Here is a 17,185-nt window from a genome sequence, read left to right on the forward strand (position 1 = left end):
CCTGCTCGTGCATGGGAGCCTTGGTGGGGCCTGTGGCAGAGTGGGAATGTGCCGTGGTTTGTGCCTGTGGCATCGTGTGTCTGCATGGGGAGAGCCTGGGACTGCCTGACCTGCACAGGGAACACGGTCCTGCATGGCCAGGTGTCCTGCGCAAGTGGGGTTTGTGTGTGCATGGACAGGGACAGTCCTGCATGAATGGGGGGTGTGTGTGCATGGATAGGGACAGTTCTGCATGTCCTGGTGCTCCTGCACAAATGGAGTGTGTGTGTGCATGGACAGGGACAATCCTGTATGGCCAGGTGTCCTGCATGAACGGAATGTGTGTCCATGGATAGAGACACAGTCCTGCATGTCCTGGTGCACAAGTGGGATGTGTGTGCATGGACAGGGACAGTCGTGCATGTCCTGGTGCTCCTGCACAAATGGGCTCTGTGTGTGCATGGACAGGGACAGTCCTGCATGGCCAGGTGTCCTGCATGAATGGGGTATGTGTGTCCGTGGATAGGGACACAGTTCTGCATGTCCACGTCAACTGGGATGTGTGTGCATGGCCAGGGACACCATGTCTGTATCATGGGCACCTGGCTGCAGGAGTGTCAGTCCCTGTCCTTACCTGTGCAGGACAGACCTGTGCCCCATGAGTGCCCCTTGCTGGGATCTGTGCATGTCCTCGGGGATCCCCCACACAGGGAAACCCACAGTGGAGGGGAAGCTGGTGGCTGGAGACCTTCCCTGGCTTTAGGACACCTGAGCCGCTTGTTATGAAGAAAACTGGCTCAAATCCCCGCATGCTGTGTCTGTCCTGACAAATGAGGCTGGCTGGGCACTGTGCAAGGAGCCTTGGATGGCTTGGAGCCTGCATGCCATCCTGTTCCAAGGCCTGAGATTCAGCCAAGGCCCTGAGGATCTCTGGCATGTGCACCCTTGCAGTAGAGCTTAGTTCCAGCATCTTAGTGGCCGTTGTTGCCTCAGCAAGATGGGGAATAAGCCCAGCTTCCAGCTAGTGATTCCCAGGAGGAGCACGGGTGCCATCTTCAATCTATTCTGTCCTCAGCAGGGGAGTATTAAACCCAAGCAGGAACCCCTGAGGTTGGGTGAGTGTAGAGCTCTGTGTGAGCTGCTGTCTGCTCCAAGTACTGGTGTTGCCCATGAGGGATCTGGGAGAGGCGGGGTGGGAAAGGATCCCAGCGTGGGGGAGAGGAGAAACACTTGGGAGAAAGGGAGGGATAAAGAAAAAGGAAAAAAACCAATCCTGTTGTATCAGTGATCTGTCTGAGGAAGGCCTGACAGGAGGAATGAGTAGGGGCTAGAGAATCTTGGCATGACCCATTCTGAGCTGCTGCACAGGCAGTGGGGCTCTCGTGCCAGCAGAAGGATGCCTGGGGCTGGACTCAGGTGCTCTTTATTTTCCTCAGTATTTCCTTCCTTCCTTGTTTTCCCTGTCTTACCCCCTCAATCTAAAAAGCTGCTGTGTAGGCCAGACTGCTTCTGCTTCCAACTCTCCCATCTCCTCACATGGGGAATCTCACCCTGCTGGTACCTTCTGTCTTTTGTAATTTTGTTTGGATCCTGTTCCCTGCACTGTTCCTGTGTGTGAGCTCTCCTGGGCAGAAGGTGAAAGGAGAAGTTTGAGCTTTACTGAGACCAGGTCTAGAGAAGTCAGGCTTCAAGGCCAGGTTGGAAAGGGCTTGGAGCCACCTGGGCCAGTGGAAAGTGTCCACTGGATGGGCTTTAAGGCCCCTTTCAACCCAAAACATTCTGGGATTCCATGATAAGAAGTTGATAAGGAGGGTTGGAAAGGGTCTGAAGTGTGCAGTGAGGACTGCACATGAAGCTTGAGAACAGGTGAAGTGAGAACAGGTATCAGGTGCTGTTAAAGTGCTGAGCAGTCCCCAGCAGGCTCAGGGGGGACTCCCTGGCTGAGGGAGAGGGGAGATGGGGATTAACACAGTTTGTGCCTTGAGGGGAACCCTTCCCACCATTTCTGGAGATTTGTTCTGGAGAGCAGAGCCTGTCCTGTGCCGTTCCTTGCCTGTGGAGGCTCAGCAGAGATGTGAGCACGTGCTGGGAAGGAGCTGAGGAGCTGCTCTCCCTCCCTGCCCTTCGAGGGTGGATGTGCAGCTGAAGCCTGTGCTGATGATTCCAGATGTTTAGCTGAACACTTTGCCTTTGATGGAGCAGTTTAAGGAGGATAATAGAGTGGATAACTAGGTTCCTCACGTTCCAGCAGCACTTCCCTGAGCTGCTGGGATTGGTGCTGTGCCTCCGGCTCCTGCAGCCCTAACCAGACCAATTAGGTGCCATTTCAGCATCTGTGTTTTTTTTTAAATGCCTGTTCTTCCTGATTCTCAGCACTTCCCAAGGCTCCTGGGACGCCAGTGGTGACAGAGACAACAGCAACGAGTATCACCATCACCTGGGACTCTGGCAACCCAGACCCCGTGTCCTACTATGTCATTGAGTACAAGTCCAAGAGCCAGGACGGACCCTACCAGATCAAGGAGGACATCACCACCACGCGCTACAGCATCGGGGGGCTCAGCCCCAACTCCGAGTACGAGATCTGGGTGTCTGCAGTGAACAGCATCGGGCAGGGCCCCCCCAGCGAGTCGGTGGTCACCCGCACGGGGGAGCAGGCCCCTGCCAGCGCCCCCCGCAACGTGCAGGGCCGCATGCTGAGCAGCACCACCATGATCATCCAGTGGGAGGAACCGGTGGAGCCCAACGGGCAGATCCGCGGCTACCGCGTCTATTACACCATGGAGCCCGAGCAGCCCGTCAGCAACTGGCAGAAGCACAACGTGGATGACAGCCTGCTGACCACCGTGGGCAGCCTCCTGGAGGATGAGACCTACACCGTGAGAGTGCTGGCCTTCACCTCCGTGGGGGACGGGCCCCTGTCCGATCCCATCCAGGTTAAGACGCAGCAAGGAGGTGAGCACCTGTGTGGCTGAGCTGGGCTGTGGGAAGGAGAGCTGCTGGTTGGATTTGGAGGTTTAGATGTGATGTTGGGAAGGAATTATTTACTTGGAGGGTGGGGAGGACCTGGCACGGGGTGCCCAGAGAGGATGTGGCTGCACCATGATCCCTGGAAGTGTCCAAGGCCAGGTTGGACAGGGCTTGGAGCAAACTGGGATAGTAGAAGGTGTCCCTGCCCATGGGACTGGATGAGCTTTATGGTCTCTTCCAACCCAAACCATTCCATGATTCTAAATGTCTTTAACAGATGTAAAAGTGCCCACGTAGTAGTGACAATTTAACTCTACCTGAAATACCCAGGAACTACTTTGTCAGAGATGAGTGGGGAATGAGCCTTATGTGTTGAGCTGCAAGCACAAGGTGTTTTATCACGGGCTGTCACCCAGCACATTTTTGGCTTTGGGTATGGGAGGAAACCCTGTGCCCTCAATGGGCTGCTCATGGGCTTCCTCCTTCCAGAATCTTATAATACTGGGATTGATGGGAAGGGTTGTATTCTGCACTGCTGAGAAAGAGGCATATGATCTACTGGGATTCTTCCATCTCTAGCAGCTCTGCTCACACTGGAGTCCTGCAGTGGGATGTAACTCCACAGCTTTAGAGGCAGGACCTGCCCACGCTGCAGTGTGGCATTTTGCTGCTGACGTGCTCTTCCCACACAGGCTTTGAAGAAAACAGGGCATGAGCCTCCAAATTAGCCAAGTTAATGTGGTTTCTCCTGTTTCTCACCTTGCCTCCTGTGCCCCATTGGCTCCCTCTCTGTACCAGTTCCCGGGCAGCCGATGAACTTCCGAGCAGAAGCCAAGACCGAGACGAGCATTGTGCTGTCGTGGAGCCCCCCACGCCAGGAGATCATAGTGAAGTACGAGCTCCTCTACAAGGAGGGAGACCACAGCAAGGAGGTGAGCCCAAAGTGCAGCAGGGTTGGGACCAAGGAGCTCCCCGGCCCTACCGTGGAGCGAGGGGAGCAGGGCAGTGTCTCTGGGCAGGCCTCACCTCTGCTGCCTGTTGTTTGGGTTTATTTTTCTCTTCCCCCCTCGCCCACCCCCAGGTGCTGAAGAACTTCGAGCCCACGACGTCGTTCACGGTGGAAGGCCTGAAGCCCAACACTGAGTATGTCTTCCGGCTGGCCGCCCGCTCGGCCCTGGGGCTGGGGGCCTTCACCCCGGAGGTCCGAGAGCGCACCTTGCAGTCTAGTAGGTGTCTCTCCTTTCCCACCCTTCTCTGAGGGCACCACGGTCAGGGAGCCAGACATGGTGGGCACAGGGGGGCGGAGCTGGGGGCTCCACTTCACTCCAGGGAGGGGGGGGACACCTTTGGGAGCTGCTGCCCTCTCCCCTCACCGCTCCAGCTAGCTGAGACGTGAGCCAGGAGCAGAGCTGGGCTCTGGGGTGCTGGGGCTGGGCAGCACCGTCCTCTCGTGGTGGCCATGCTGGCCATGGTGCTGAGCATGCTCAGGGGATGGTAGGGATGGCAGCCACAGCCTGTCCCACACAAGCCCAGCGCTGCCAGGAAGGGGAAGAGGGAGGGAGAGGAGCAGGGAAGGTGATTGTTCACAGGCCCAGCTTTCCCCAACCTTTGGGGAAGCAGTCCCCATGCTCTTGTCCATGAGCACCTCCACAGCCAAGGGGAGGAAGGCCTGGAGCTCTGGGAATGGCCCCGTTTGGGCTCCAGCAGAGCGGAAGAGAGGAGCCCTGTGGAGGCTGATGACACCAGGATGGAGTGTATGCAACTAAAAACGTGCTGGTTTTAGTTTAATGGATTGTCTCCCTTCGCTGTTGCCCTGGGGACAATAACCCTGGATGGCAATATTTCAACCTGGGCTTTTCACAGATCTTTGCTTTTAAATGAGGTGTTTTTTCACTGCATGAGTGGCTGTGGCAGCTGTTCTTTGTGTTTTCTGTCTCCTCTCATCTCTACTAAATCACTCTGCTGCAGTTTGGAGTAGCCGGGAGCAGAACTAACTCAGAAGTGGCTCTGGTCACCAGTGTGAGGAGGGAGAGCCCTGCTCCCATCCCTCAGAGTCCCTAACAAGGGGGAGCAGCAGGCTCTCGGCTGGGCTTTTTAATTGTCACATCCTGCTGTCTCTCCCTTTCCCTGTCTCCTTCTCTTTCTGTCCCCTGAGGAGTGGGAAGAAAGGGGAGTCTGTTTCTGCATAGACAGAATTCCTTACTGGGGCTTTCTCAGGCCTCCACTCCATTCAAAGATTTTTTTGGTTTTTCTTTCCTTCAAATGTTTTTCCCCTTTTTTCTTTCTTTTTTTTTTCTCCATACTCTCTCTACGTTTCATAGGAAAATCCTTTCCTGACTCTGCTGCACATCTGCTGGTTCTGATCCCAGTGTGGTACTGTCAGAGGGAGCATCTCTGTGGGGTGGGGGAAATGAACTGAAAGGACCTGAAAAATAAGTGTTAAACTTACACTCTGCTTCTGTTTTTCAAGGGGTTTCTCTCCTTGAGACCTGTGGGGATGGGAGGCAAAGATGGTCTGGGATTTGTGCTTTCTGGTTCAATAAAACAAGCTGGAAGAGGGGTGTGGCAGCTGGTGGCAGTAGGCCTCAGTGAAAATTTGTCCTTTAAGGGTGAGGGAAAGGGGATCTGGGAAAAGGGAAAGCTTTGGGGCTTTTTCTAACTTGGCATCTGCCCAGAACACGGACGGATTTCTCTCTCTGTAGCTCAGCTTTCATGGGGAGAGTCTCATTATTTTAATGCTCTTAAGAACATCAGCTGGGAGCTGTCAGTGTCCTGTAACACGGTGAAACATTTTTTCCTGGCTGGCTGTTGGAGGAACGAGTCAATTCTCCCTGCTCCGGGTGACATCCTTCGGCTCACAGACCTTCTGGCTCGGGACAGGCTTTTGTGTCTTCCCTCCTCAGCTCCTTTTCCGTTCAGCTCCTCCTTGGCCTGCTCCATGCCTCTTCTTTCTTCTCTCTCTGCTCTCTGCTTGCCTGCCTGCATGCCCTGCGCCCAGATGAGCCAGCTCCCTGCTGTCCCTCTCCCTGGCTGGGCCATGTCACACCACGGTGGCATCTTGTCCCTGGAGTGACAGAGCCTCTCCCTGCTCTGCCTTCTGCTCCTGCTGTCCCCTCTCAGCACCCACCCGCATGTGGCATCCCCTCCCTGCACCTCCCTGCCAGGGTGGCTCCTCCTGAGCATCATAACCCAAGTAAAATCCATTAAACTAAAGGTAAAGTATCTTTTTCTTCTTGAAGTAGCTGGGTTTTAACTCTTCAAGTACCAGAGACATAGCTTGTAAAACAAACAAAACAGACTCTCATGGCTGGGAGAAGCTGGTTTGTCCTTTCTGGTTAGCCATGACCTTCCCAGGCTCCCTGGCAACACTCCCACTGGGAAATTCCAGAGGGCAAAGCGTGCTCAGCAGGCAGGGGTGGCAGGGTGGGTGCTGTGAGGCTGCCCGTGCAGGTGTACAGGAACAATGGGCCTTTCTCACCCTCTGTTCCTGCCCAAGGAAGGATTTCCCCCCACGTAGCTCCGCTCTCCCTCCTGTCCCCCTCCTCACAGAACACCAAGTGAATGAAATCCCCAAAGTCTATGGTACCTAAAGGGTTAAAAAACATGATATTGTGCAAGGTCAGTAAGGGTCATTCTTGTGGCTTGGACAGTCAACTTTAAAGCATGTAAAAGGTGCAGCTCAGGTGAGTACTGGCTGGTCTCAAGCAGATTCACAAATACAGTCCACCCTGTGGCTGCAGGCTCACCGCTGGTGGCTCTGCACACACTCCCAGATGTCCTGGAGCCCTGGGAGGGTGGGGAGGGGTCCCAAAAGGCTGGTGGGACCAGCCAGCAGGCCAAGGCAGAGCTCTCCTGCCTGGGGGCTCCTGGCTGAGCCCAGGGAGGGGCTGGTTGCAGAGCTGAGCTCGCAGCCCCGCTGGGGTTGGTGGCACTGGGCTCCTGGCGCTGTCCCCAGCGTCCCCAGGGTCACACAGGTTGGGCTGGATTGTGAAGGGAACAGGGCCATGAGCTCCCAGAGGCGTGTCCAGCGTGGCCAGCCAGCACCCCTGGCTGTTCTCCTCCGACGGGGAGGGCGCCAGGCAGCACCTGGGCCTTCTCCCCCATCACCCACCCCCAACCCTGCCTCTTTGACCAGAGAAAGTGCAAAACCATCCCAAAAGGAGGCCTCACCCCAGGGCCTCTCAGTAGGTCCCTGTGCTGGAGCGTAGAGGGTGAGTGAGCGAGCGTGGCAGCGCAGACAGTGAGCCCAGGGCCAGCTGGAGCTGAGCTCTGCTTCTGGGGCTTTCAGAATGAGGTGCAGGATGAAGGGTAGGTCAGGTCAGACCCTCTCTGCAGTGGGTTTCTCAGCTGTGGTGGCTTTGGCTGGAGCTAAGCGGGAAAGGTGGATTTTAATATGCCCAGCCTCTGATGAGGACAAAAACAAGAAGGGAATGGCACCATGGCAGCAGTGGGAGAGGGCTGAGTCTGTCCCTCCATGCCTTGAAACCATCCTTGAGCTGGTTCTGGGACATGGGATGAGCAGTGCACCTCTGTCCTGGAGAGGTGGTGCAGCAATCACAGCAGATGGAGAGAGCCAGAGGGAAGGAGATCTGTCACTGGGAACGTGCTGTCCTGCTCTCTGTGCTGACAGTTTAGCAAAAAGAGAACAGATTGGGGTCCAAAATTGCCATTTCTGCAATAGTAGCTGGGGTTCTGCTGGTGGGGGAGGACTTGGGGGGATCATCATGAGCAGAGTGGCATTTTAAAAGCCAGTCATGTGCAGAAACCCACCAGGAGCTTGGTCTGGCCTCGTAGCTCAGTTCCTCTTGTTCTCTTGTAAGAAAGTCTTATAAGTTAGCAGTTGAAGCATGGAAGGTAGGTAAACAGACTGGGAATGTTCTGGAAGGAGTCACTTTTTTATATCAGTATTATTTTATTATTATGATTTCCTTTCTGGTGTTTTTTTTTTCTTTTTGTTTCAAATTATTGGCTTGATTTACGTTTATTTTCCAGTTTGTTCCTTTCAGTTTGGTTCATTTGACATCTTCTGTGTTGTTTTGCGTGGCCAGCCATGGCCAGGGCTTGTCAGCCTCCTCACTGGGAGTGCTGGGGAGAAGGGAGCCATTCTGCCAGGTTAAAGACAGTAATAGTGCATAAAAATAGAAGGAAAGCACCCAAAATGTCCTACTGGGCAGTGCTCAGACAGCAGTGGAAGGATTATCTCTGCCCTTTTTGAAAAGCCACTTCCCTCTGTCTCCTGGAGGCTCCTGGAATTGTGTGTCTCTCACTCCAGTGCCAGCTGGGCTCAGTGGGACTGGATTTAGCAGAATCCTCGAGGCAAACTGGGCCTAAACATCTGGGTTTGACTCAAGGATGGGAGTAAGAGGCTTGAAAACAATCATTCCTCACAAAAAGAGCATCAGAGGAATGAGAAGCAGTGACCAGAACTGATCTACTGCTACTTGGGGGGCTTGTGAGTCCACCCCAGTTTCCTGCCCTGTCTGCAGAGACTTAGAAGCTCTTTATTGCAGTTGGGTGATATTGGATTTATTGATTTGCCCTGAGAATGTATCACACTCTGCTTCCCCGTGCTGATCAGTTGTCCACAGTGACAGGCAGAAGTGTGTTCTATCTCCTGGAAGTGTTCAGGGCCAGGAAGGAGCCCCCTGGATGGTGGCAGCTGTTCCTGCCCAGGGCAGGGGATGGAAGAGAGGAGCTTTAAGGGAGAGCTGTGGGTTCCACCTTCCCCACCTCCTGGTCACCCTCCTGCTGCCACCCTGAGAAGGTGCCTGGGTAGTGCCACAGTTCCCAAGGTTTTCTCCCAGGAACACCCTGGTGTAGTTCAGGCAGAGAGTGCAGTGGGAATGAGACCTGCTGCTGCTTTGGAAAATCCCCTGAATACACAAATACCTCACCAAACCCACTGCCTCCCTCCTTCTGCAAGTGCTTTCTCAAAACCCTCCTCTCTAAACACCATGGCTTGGCAGTGTCCTGGGCATTCCCACTGTGGGATTTGGCCTCCTTCAGTCTGGGGACAAGTAATCACTTCCATCTGGAGGTACAGACTCTTAAATTTAAGCCTCCTGGCAAAAGATTTGCTTTTCTTACTTAATTTTCACAGATCACTTCAAAGAAATTCAAGATCCCAGAGACTGAGGTTGGAAAGTGCTTTCTGAGCCAGAGCAGGATTTGCCAGGCTGCTGTAAAAACAGGGAGCCAAAGGAAAGGGCTTTTATAGGGTGCAGCTGGGTGTGTAGCTGGTGCCAGCTTAGTGGAAGCAGCAGGACTCCTCTTGGCTGGCCCGCTTGCTGGTTTAGTCCTTTGCTTTACACCATTTCAGTTTTGATGCCCCATTTAATTTCTGTTGGCTTTTTTTTTTTTTTTTTTTAAAAAAAAAAAACTCTCTTCATTTCGGAAAAAAAAAAAAAAAAAAAGACAACAACAAAAAAGCTCTCTTCTCTTTTAATTTTATCTTCCTAAACCAAACTTTCGTACGTTTTATTTTAGATTTTTTTGTTATCATTTTCCTTTTTTTTTTTCTTTTATCTTTCCCATCTTTTGTTTGTTTTTTTTTTCCTCCCCCTTCTTTCCCCTTTCTCCCTGCTCCTGAATTTTCCCCCCCCCCCTCCTAGAACCGTCCGCCCCCCCTCAAGATGTAAAATGTGTCAGCACCCGCTCCACCGCCATTCTGGTAAGTTGGCGGCCGCCGCCGGCCGAGAGCCAGAACGGCGTCCTGGCCGGCTACAGCGTCCACTATCGAGCGTTGGACTCGGAGGACACGGAGCTAAAGGAGGTGAATGATATCCCCCCAACCACCAGTCAGATCCTGCTGGAGTCCCTGGAGAAGTGGACCGAGTACCGCGTCACCGTGGTGGCTCACACGGAGGTGGGGCCGGGCCCGGAGAGCTCGCCGGTCATCGTGCGCACGGATGAAGATGGTGAGTGAGAAGGGTTTGGGTTCTGCTGGGGGGGTTCCTGTCCCGGCAGGGGGTTGTTCCCATCAGCAGTCCCACAGGCAGGCTCTTCCCGTGGGTCTTGAGTGGTGCCAGGCCAGAGCTGGAGTGGGATTGAAGATCTGGGTTGTGCGGCATCTTCTGGTGCCATCACCCCATCACCTGGTGCCATCAGCCCATGACCCGGCATCCTCTGGTGCCATCTGGGACTGTAGGGTTCTCCTCCCCTGCATTTATGGGGTCTATAGGGTTCCCCTCCCCTGCATTTATGGGGTCTATAGGGTTCCCCTCTCCTACATTTATGGGGTCTATAGGGTTCCCCTCCCCTGCATTTATGGGGTCTGTAGGGTTCCCTTCCCCTACATTTATGGGGTCTGTAGGGTTCCCCTCTCCTACATTTATGGGGTCTATAGGGTTCCCCTCCCCTGCATTTATGGGGTCTATAGGGTTCCCCTCTCCTACATTTATGGGGTCTGTAGGGTTCCCCTCCCCTGCATTTATGGGGTTTGTAGGGTTCCCCTCCCCTGCATTTATGAGGTCTGTAGGGTTCCCCTCTCCTGGATTTACGGGGTCTTAATATTTCCAAGTCTTGACTGCACCATCCTTTGGTGCTCTCTGAGCACTGGGGTCTGTAGGGTTTCCCTCCCCTGCATTTATGAAGTCCGTAGGGTTCCTCTCCCCTGTATTTTATGGGTCCTATAGGGTTCCCCTCCCTTACATTTATGGGGTCTACAGGGTTCCCCTCTCCTACATTTATGGGGTCTGTAGGGTTCCCCTCCCCTGCATTTATGGGGTCTGTAGGGTTCCCCTCTCCTACATTTATGGGGTCTATAGGGTTCCCCTCTCCTACATTTATGGGGTCTATAGGGTTCCCCTCCCCTGCATTTATGGGGTCTATAGGGTTCCCCTCCCCTGCATTTATGGGGTCTGTAGGGTTCCCTTCCCCTACATTTATGGGGTCTGTAGGGTTCCCCTCTCCTGGATTTACGGGGTCTTAATATTTCCAAGTCTTGACTGCACCATCCTTTGGTGCTCTCTGAGCACTGGGGTCTGTAGGGTTTCCCTCCCCTGCATTTATGAGGTCTGTAGGGTTCCTCTCCCCTGTATTTTATGGGTCTTTTTCAATATCTCTGAGTCTTGACTGCACCATCCTCAGGTGCCATCCGAGCACTGGGGTCTATAGGGTTCTCCTCCCCTGGATTAGTCTTAATATCTCTGAGTCTTGACTGCACCACTCCCTCTGCAAAGATGCTCTCACTGAGCCAGGAGCAGCCAAGGCACTAAAAACCTTTGCTGTGAGGAAAACCTTTGCTGTGAGGAAAACCTTTGCTGCCAGGACTTGAATCATTGTATATCCTGAGTTGGATGGGACCCACAAGGATCAGCCAAGTCCAGCTCCTGGTCCTGCATGGGACAGCCCCAAGAATCCCACTCTGTGCCTGAGAGCACATGTTTTAAAGAGTTCTTCCCACACATTCCTTGTTACTACCTCAGAGCTTTTGTCAGTTGTAGAAAGGAGGAATCTGTTGAAGTTTCAAAAACCTTGAGTGACAACAGTTCAGTGGCCCCACTCAGAGACCTGACTTTTCCTGGTATTTCTACAACAAAATAAAACCAGGGAAAATGATGAATGGGTGCATGAAGGGAGAGGAGCACCCTCAATGTGAGGGTAGGACCTCAAATAATATTGGGAGAATTTAGGGAGCTGGAGATAAACAATGATAGCTTATTATTAAAAACAACCTACAGGTGTTGTTTTCCTAATAGCTGTTTTCTGGTTATTCTCATAAGATTGTTTATAGATGGGTGTCTTGTTAATTAGCCAATCAGGTGAAATGTATTGATTAGATGACCAATCAGGTCTACCTGTATAAAAGGAGCAGTCTGAAGTAAAGATGTGTGCTTTATGCCACTCAGCCTTCTGCTGGCTCTGAACAGTGACACCATCCCTGTGTCCAGGCCGTGCAGATCAGGTCCCACAGACCCTCACAATCCCCCAGAACTGGGAGGGCAGTGCCAGGTGATGGGATGCTCAGGTGCTCAGGTCTCCCAGAGCTCAAATCCAGAGGAGCAGGGATGGGCTCCCAGCAGACCCCCAATTGTCAGGACCCAGGAAATCCCTCTGAGCAGTCAGAACCCCTGCCAGGGGTCTCAGGGACCCTGGCACAGAGCCCAAAATGCCCCTGTGTGGGTTTGATTATGACCCATGGAGCAAGTTACCAACCTTAGATGAAGATCTGCAAGCCACAAAAAATTAGGTAGAGTGCTAGTGAATTTATCACGAGGTGAAAAAGTAGATTTTGGGGTTTCTAGAATGGAGGTCCAGAGGGCAAGATGGAGGGATCTGAGAGTGTCCTGCATTTCTCCTTCTTCTTCTTGGCCTCCCTCTTCTGCTGTGATGTTGGCACTTGCAGATTGGTTTAGAGTAGAAGCTCACTGTCTAACACAGGTGATAGGTATTGGGAAGTAATTGTAAACATTGTATTTGTAGTTTTTAGTATAAAGATATAACACCACCCGGGGGCAGGCAGAGTGTCATGAGCTGTTTTGCTAAACTGACCTCAGCAGGACAGGAGAAAAAATTTTATCAGTAAAGAACAATAAACAACCTTGAGACCGAGAACTGAAGAGCTCTGACTCCTTCAAGTGCCGGGCTGGGAAAAGAGACTTTCAAATTTCAACACCCGATGACCAGAACCCCTGGTTGCCTCCCTCCCTCCCTGCAGTGCCCAGCGCTCCTCCACGGAAGGTGGAGGTGGAGGTGCTCAACTCCTCGGCCATCCAGGTGTTCTGGCGCTCGCCGGTGCCCAGCCGGCAGCACGGCCAGATCCGCGGCTACCAGGTGCACTACGTGCGCATGGAGAACGGCGAGGCCAGGGGGCTGCCCCACATCAAGGACATCATGCTGGCTGATGCCCAGGTAAGGGCTCACCTGGGCCAGCCCCGGGAGGCTGGGGAAGAGGGGATGTGGCTGTTCTGGGCAGTGTGATCCTGCTGAAGGGCCAAAAGGGGATATGGGACAAGGTGTGGCTGTGTCTCTGCCGCACCTCTGTCTCTCATTTGTGCTCCCAGACAATGTTGCTGTGGAAGAGTATGAGCTGCTGTCCCAGCACTTAGATAAATATCCATCCATCCGTTCATCCTTGCTGTGTCTGGGAAGTCTTTTAATTCAGGCCAAGGCCGCAGTGGAATCTACTAATTTCTCCCACTCTACTTCTTCCCTCATGCTTGCCTGGTAACTTCTGACCTTGTGTGGCTGCTTGCTCAGGGACTCCTTCCTCATGCTGTGTCTCTGTCTTTCCCTTCTTTCCCCTCTTGTATTCTCACGTGCCAAACCTCTCTTGTTCTCTGCCCAGTGGGAAACAGATGACACTGCTGAATACGTAAGTAAAAACATCAAAATCCTCCCATGCTGGTTCTGCCTTTTCCCTTCTCCCACTTCCTGTTGTGGTGTGATATTTTCCTTTTCCTTTTTTTTTTGTTTTTGTTTTTTTGCAGTGCAAGTGTGCCTGTTTTAGAGCCTGTTTTTGATGTTCCCATGCATTGTCCCCTCCCTGTCACTGCTCTGTGCCCCTCTGTGATCGTGTCGTTTGTCAGCACGCAGCAATCCCACAGGGTTTTCCCTTTGGCTCTGAAGGAAAGATGGGTCTGCTGCTCCTCCGCGGGGAAGCAGATGGCATATTGAATTTGGGACTGCTTTGAACAGATGAGAATCCTAAAATAGTTTGGATTGGAAGGGACCTTAAAGGCCATCTTGTTCCACTCCCAGCCAGGAGCAGGGATGCCTTCCACCCGGCCAGGGAGCTCAGATGGGCTGCTTTGTAACCTCTGTGTCTGGAAAAGATACCCTGGGAAGCACTGGGAGCACAGAATCCATGAGTCCCGAGCTACCACAGCATGAACAAATGCTTTGTGCTCTCAAAGGGCTGAGATTCTTAGAAACTCATTGATGCAAAGCACTGAATCATTATTGGTGCTTTTCCTTTTGAAGTACCTTAAAATCAGCTTGGCTGTTTGGCATTTGCTATTTCTGCTAAAATGATAAATGTTTTCTAAAATCCTACAGCTACCAAGAAGTAGGAGAAAGCTTTTTCTTCTTGGAATGGCAGAGTTCTGAGATAAAACGCAACTAAACTGGTGGTGTTTGTGTCTCCTGGGCATTGCCAATGCCCTGCACAAGTGAGGGGCCTCCCTTTGAGGGATGGAGAGTGAATCTCAGAGAGACAAAGCCCCTTTCTTAAAATCTTCATAAAGCTCAGTGGCAGGTGTGAGAGCAGAACAATTTTCTTGACTTCCAGGAGCCAGACCTGTCCCTGCCTCCAAAGTCACTGATCAAAATCCCACTGTTCCAAAGTTCTGCTGTTCCACTCCCAGCTCACCATCAGGGGAAATAATTATTTTCAGGACTAACAAATTCTTCCCAAGTGCTGTCCTGAGACTTAATATTGAATGCACGAAGGGGTGAGGAGAGGGGAAAGCCATAAAACATGCACAACATTCCCATCTCCCTCCTTTCTGGGGCCTTGGGGAAAACCCTGCTGCATGTGCTGTCATCCTGTTTGATTTAGCACGGGTGTTCCTTTTCCAACACAGCCCTTTGAAAGGCTGCATCCCTCCTGGGGAAGGGCTGTTCTTGAGGCCAGTGCTCCAACAAAAGCTCCTGGGAGCCAGGTGTGGGGAGGCTGATAGAGGATGGGAAGGAGGGGGTGGGATTTAGCAGGGAGCTTTAGCGTGAGCAGAATGTGTCGTCTTGCACTTTGCATTCAAGCAATCCCTTTAATATTATGAAAGCATTAAAAATATCTCTTGAGGAGGGAAGAGAGGGGTAATGGTGAAAAAAAAAAAAAATGTAATCTCCCTGAAACCTCTGAGCCTCCTCTGAGGCCGCACAGTGGAGAGGAAAGCTTTGAAGGGAGCGACGGCATTTGGATGCTGAAGTGGTTTGTGTGAAGACAGGGAATGTGTGAGAGGCAGATCTGGAGGAGGCTGCCTTGCACAGGGCCCTGCAGAGCCAGGCTGTGTTTGCAGAGCTGTGAGTGCCTCTCCAGGGGAACGGGGCTCTCCCCCTCTGCCACTTCCCACAGAAGCCCCAGAGTGTCTCGTGCCCTTGGATTTGGTGTTCCTGCATGCTGGAAAAGGGCTGAGCCTCCTGCCAGGAGGAGAGGGCTGCTCTTGGGTGTGGGCCTGAATATTGACACGATTTCCCTTTGGCATCTGGCAAACAGGAAATGATCATTGCTGGGCTCCAGCCCGAGACTGCCTATTCCATCACCGTGGCCGCCTACACCATGAAGGGAGATGGTGCCCGCAGCAAACCCAAAGTGGTCACCACCAAGGGTGCAGGTGAGAGCCTTTTCCTCTGCCAGTGGGATTCACCCCTTCCCTAAAGCCAAGGGGCTTCTCCAGCCTCACCTTCTTTCATCCCACTCCCTTCTCAAAGGACAGACTTGCAGCAAGAGCCAGACTGCCCCAAAGGCAAAGTTAGATTGAGGGCGGCAGAAACCCCTTCATTCCTCACATGCAGCCCTCACCAAATGTCACCATTTTCTGTCCAGTGCTTCAGAAAGCCCAGGCACACCCAGAAGCACAACAGAGCATGAATTTGTCCCTTGTAGTGTCTTGGGCTGTAAATTCCAGTGCATCAGAAGGACTGGAGAGACTGCAGCTTTGCAGGTGGCCCAGGCAGGTACACTGGGGACAGCACAGTTCTGCTCTCAGGGTGCCGATTTGCAAAGACCTGAGGAGCAGCAGGCAGACAGTGGTGCTTGTCCTGCCCACTCTTCTCTTCTGGTACCATGTCTGGTGTACATCCTCCATGTTCAGGACTGCTGGAGGGAGAAACTCTGACAGTATTGACCTTTCCTGGCTCCCATTTCTGGATTCTGAGCTCTGCCTGCACATACCAGCCAAAGCCTTTTCCTTCACTCACCCTCTTCTCCTTCTGCCCATGTTTCTCCTCACTAACTCCCAGCTTCTCTGCTTTCCTTCTTCCTGAGGCTCCCCAGCCTCTCTGTTTTCCTCTCCTGGAGCCTTTCTCTCTGCCTGGCTCCCTTGTCACTCTCCCTTGTCACCCTCCCTCATCTCTTCCATTAGGATTTGCAGTGCAGGTGATCAGTCACAGAGGGATGTTTTCTCCAGCACAGCAGCTATTACCCAAAACTCAATTTCCCCTGACTTGAAATAGCTATTAAAAAAAAAAAATCTTTCAAATGGCTCTGTAACATTCTTACCTTCTTTGCAGTATTGAGTCAATACACCTTCCGAGAGGAGAGATTTCTTTCTTTATCACTCAGGGCTGGGGGCTGAATTTAAATACAGTAATACATCTAATTTTCTCCTTTACTGTCCAAACCAATTGCAAAATAAAACACTTCTCCCTCTCTGAACTTTCTTCTCACCTTTATTCCAAACAATATTTGTTGTGCAGATGTAATACTTCCAAGCTCAGCTGATTACAGTAACGTTTGTGATAAAAACTGAAACATAAAGGTAATGGCACTCTTTTTCTCTTTAATGTGTTCCTTAGGCATTCCCAGGGGAGGAGGCTGGCTCTCCCTGCCATTCTTTGGCACTTTGGAAGGAATGCAGGATTTGTTTTAGACACAGCCCCTCATCCCCAGCGAGGTGTCAGGCAGAGTTCCCAGTGTGACCCTCTCAGATCCTGCCCTGCTCCCTCCTTCCAGCATTCCAGCCCTCACCCCTTGGTCAGGCTCCTGCTGTGGGACATCTCCCAGCTCCATTTCTCTCCTCCTGTCCAACCAGGAGAAACACCAAGGCGGAGAGAAGGAAATTAGATCTCTAATAGTGGAGCTGAGTGTCAATGACGCGTGAGCTGCTGGAATTAATGCTCTGCTTTCTCTGGCTTCGGGGATCTCTGGGCCTGCACGTGTCATTTAACTGTGGCTGTGGGCTTGCTTAGCAGTCAGCCAGTGCCAGGGCTCATTAGGCAGAGACATGGCACTGCTGAGCTCCCCAGAACCCCCAGACGTGGGGGAGCTCACTGAAAATGCACCAGCACTGTGAGTTCCCTGCCTCCAGAGGAGAGGAGCAGCACAGAGAGAGCAGCAGCTCTCCCTGCCCTCTGCCTCACACACATTTTGGGCTCTGGCTCCTCTGCCTGTGCTTCCTTCTGTACCCAAGTGGGCGATGAGCTGCCTGCCAGCCGTGTGAGCTGGCCCTGTGCCTGCTGCTCAGGACCTGGGGCTGCCCAGACTTCCTTCCATCCTTCATTGCTTCACTCTCAGCTGCTCTGGACTCCCCAGCCTGGGCCAATCTGTTCCAGGCTCTTTCTGCATGAGCTGGGC

At 52.6% G+C, this 17,185-nt stretch overlaps 1 protein-coding gene across 1 annotated transcript in view; it reads left to right on the plus strand.

The window, feature by feature from the left end:
- PTPRS (protein tyrosine phosphatase receptor type S) overlaps nt 1–17,185 on the plus strand; it is a 128,648-nt gene that overhangs the window by 82,115 nt on the left and 29,348 nt on the right. Inside the window, exons 8-14 of the mRNA XM_058821107.1 lie at nt 2,353–2,934; nt 3,748–3,881; nt 4,031–4,175; nt 9,561–9,866; nt 12,608–12,801; nt 13,238–13,264; nt 15,107–15,224. Of these exons, the coding sequence (XP_058677090.1) occupies nt 2,353–2,934; nt 3,748–3,881; nt 4,031–4,175; nt 9,561–9,866; nt 12,608–12,801; nt 13,238–13,264; nt 15,107–15,224 (1,506 nt within the window). The remainder of the gene's footprint in view (nt 1–2,352; nt 2,935–3,747; nt 3,882–4,030; nt 4,176–9,560; nt 9,867–12,607; nt 12,802–13,237; nt 13,265–15,106; nt 15,225–17,185) is intronic.

The sequence above is a fragment of the Ammospiza caudacuta genome, chromosome 28, assembly GCF_027887145.1.
Source record: "Ammospiza caudacuta isolate bAmmCau1 chromosome 28, bAmmCau1.pri, whole genome shotgun sequence".
Lineage (NCBI taxonomy): Eukaryota > Metazoa > Chordata > Aves > Passeriformes > Passerellidae > Ammospiza > Ammospiza caudacuta.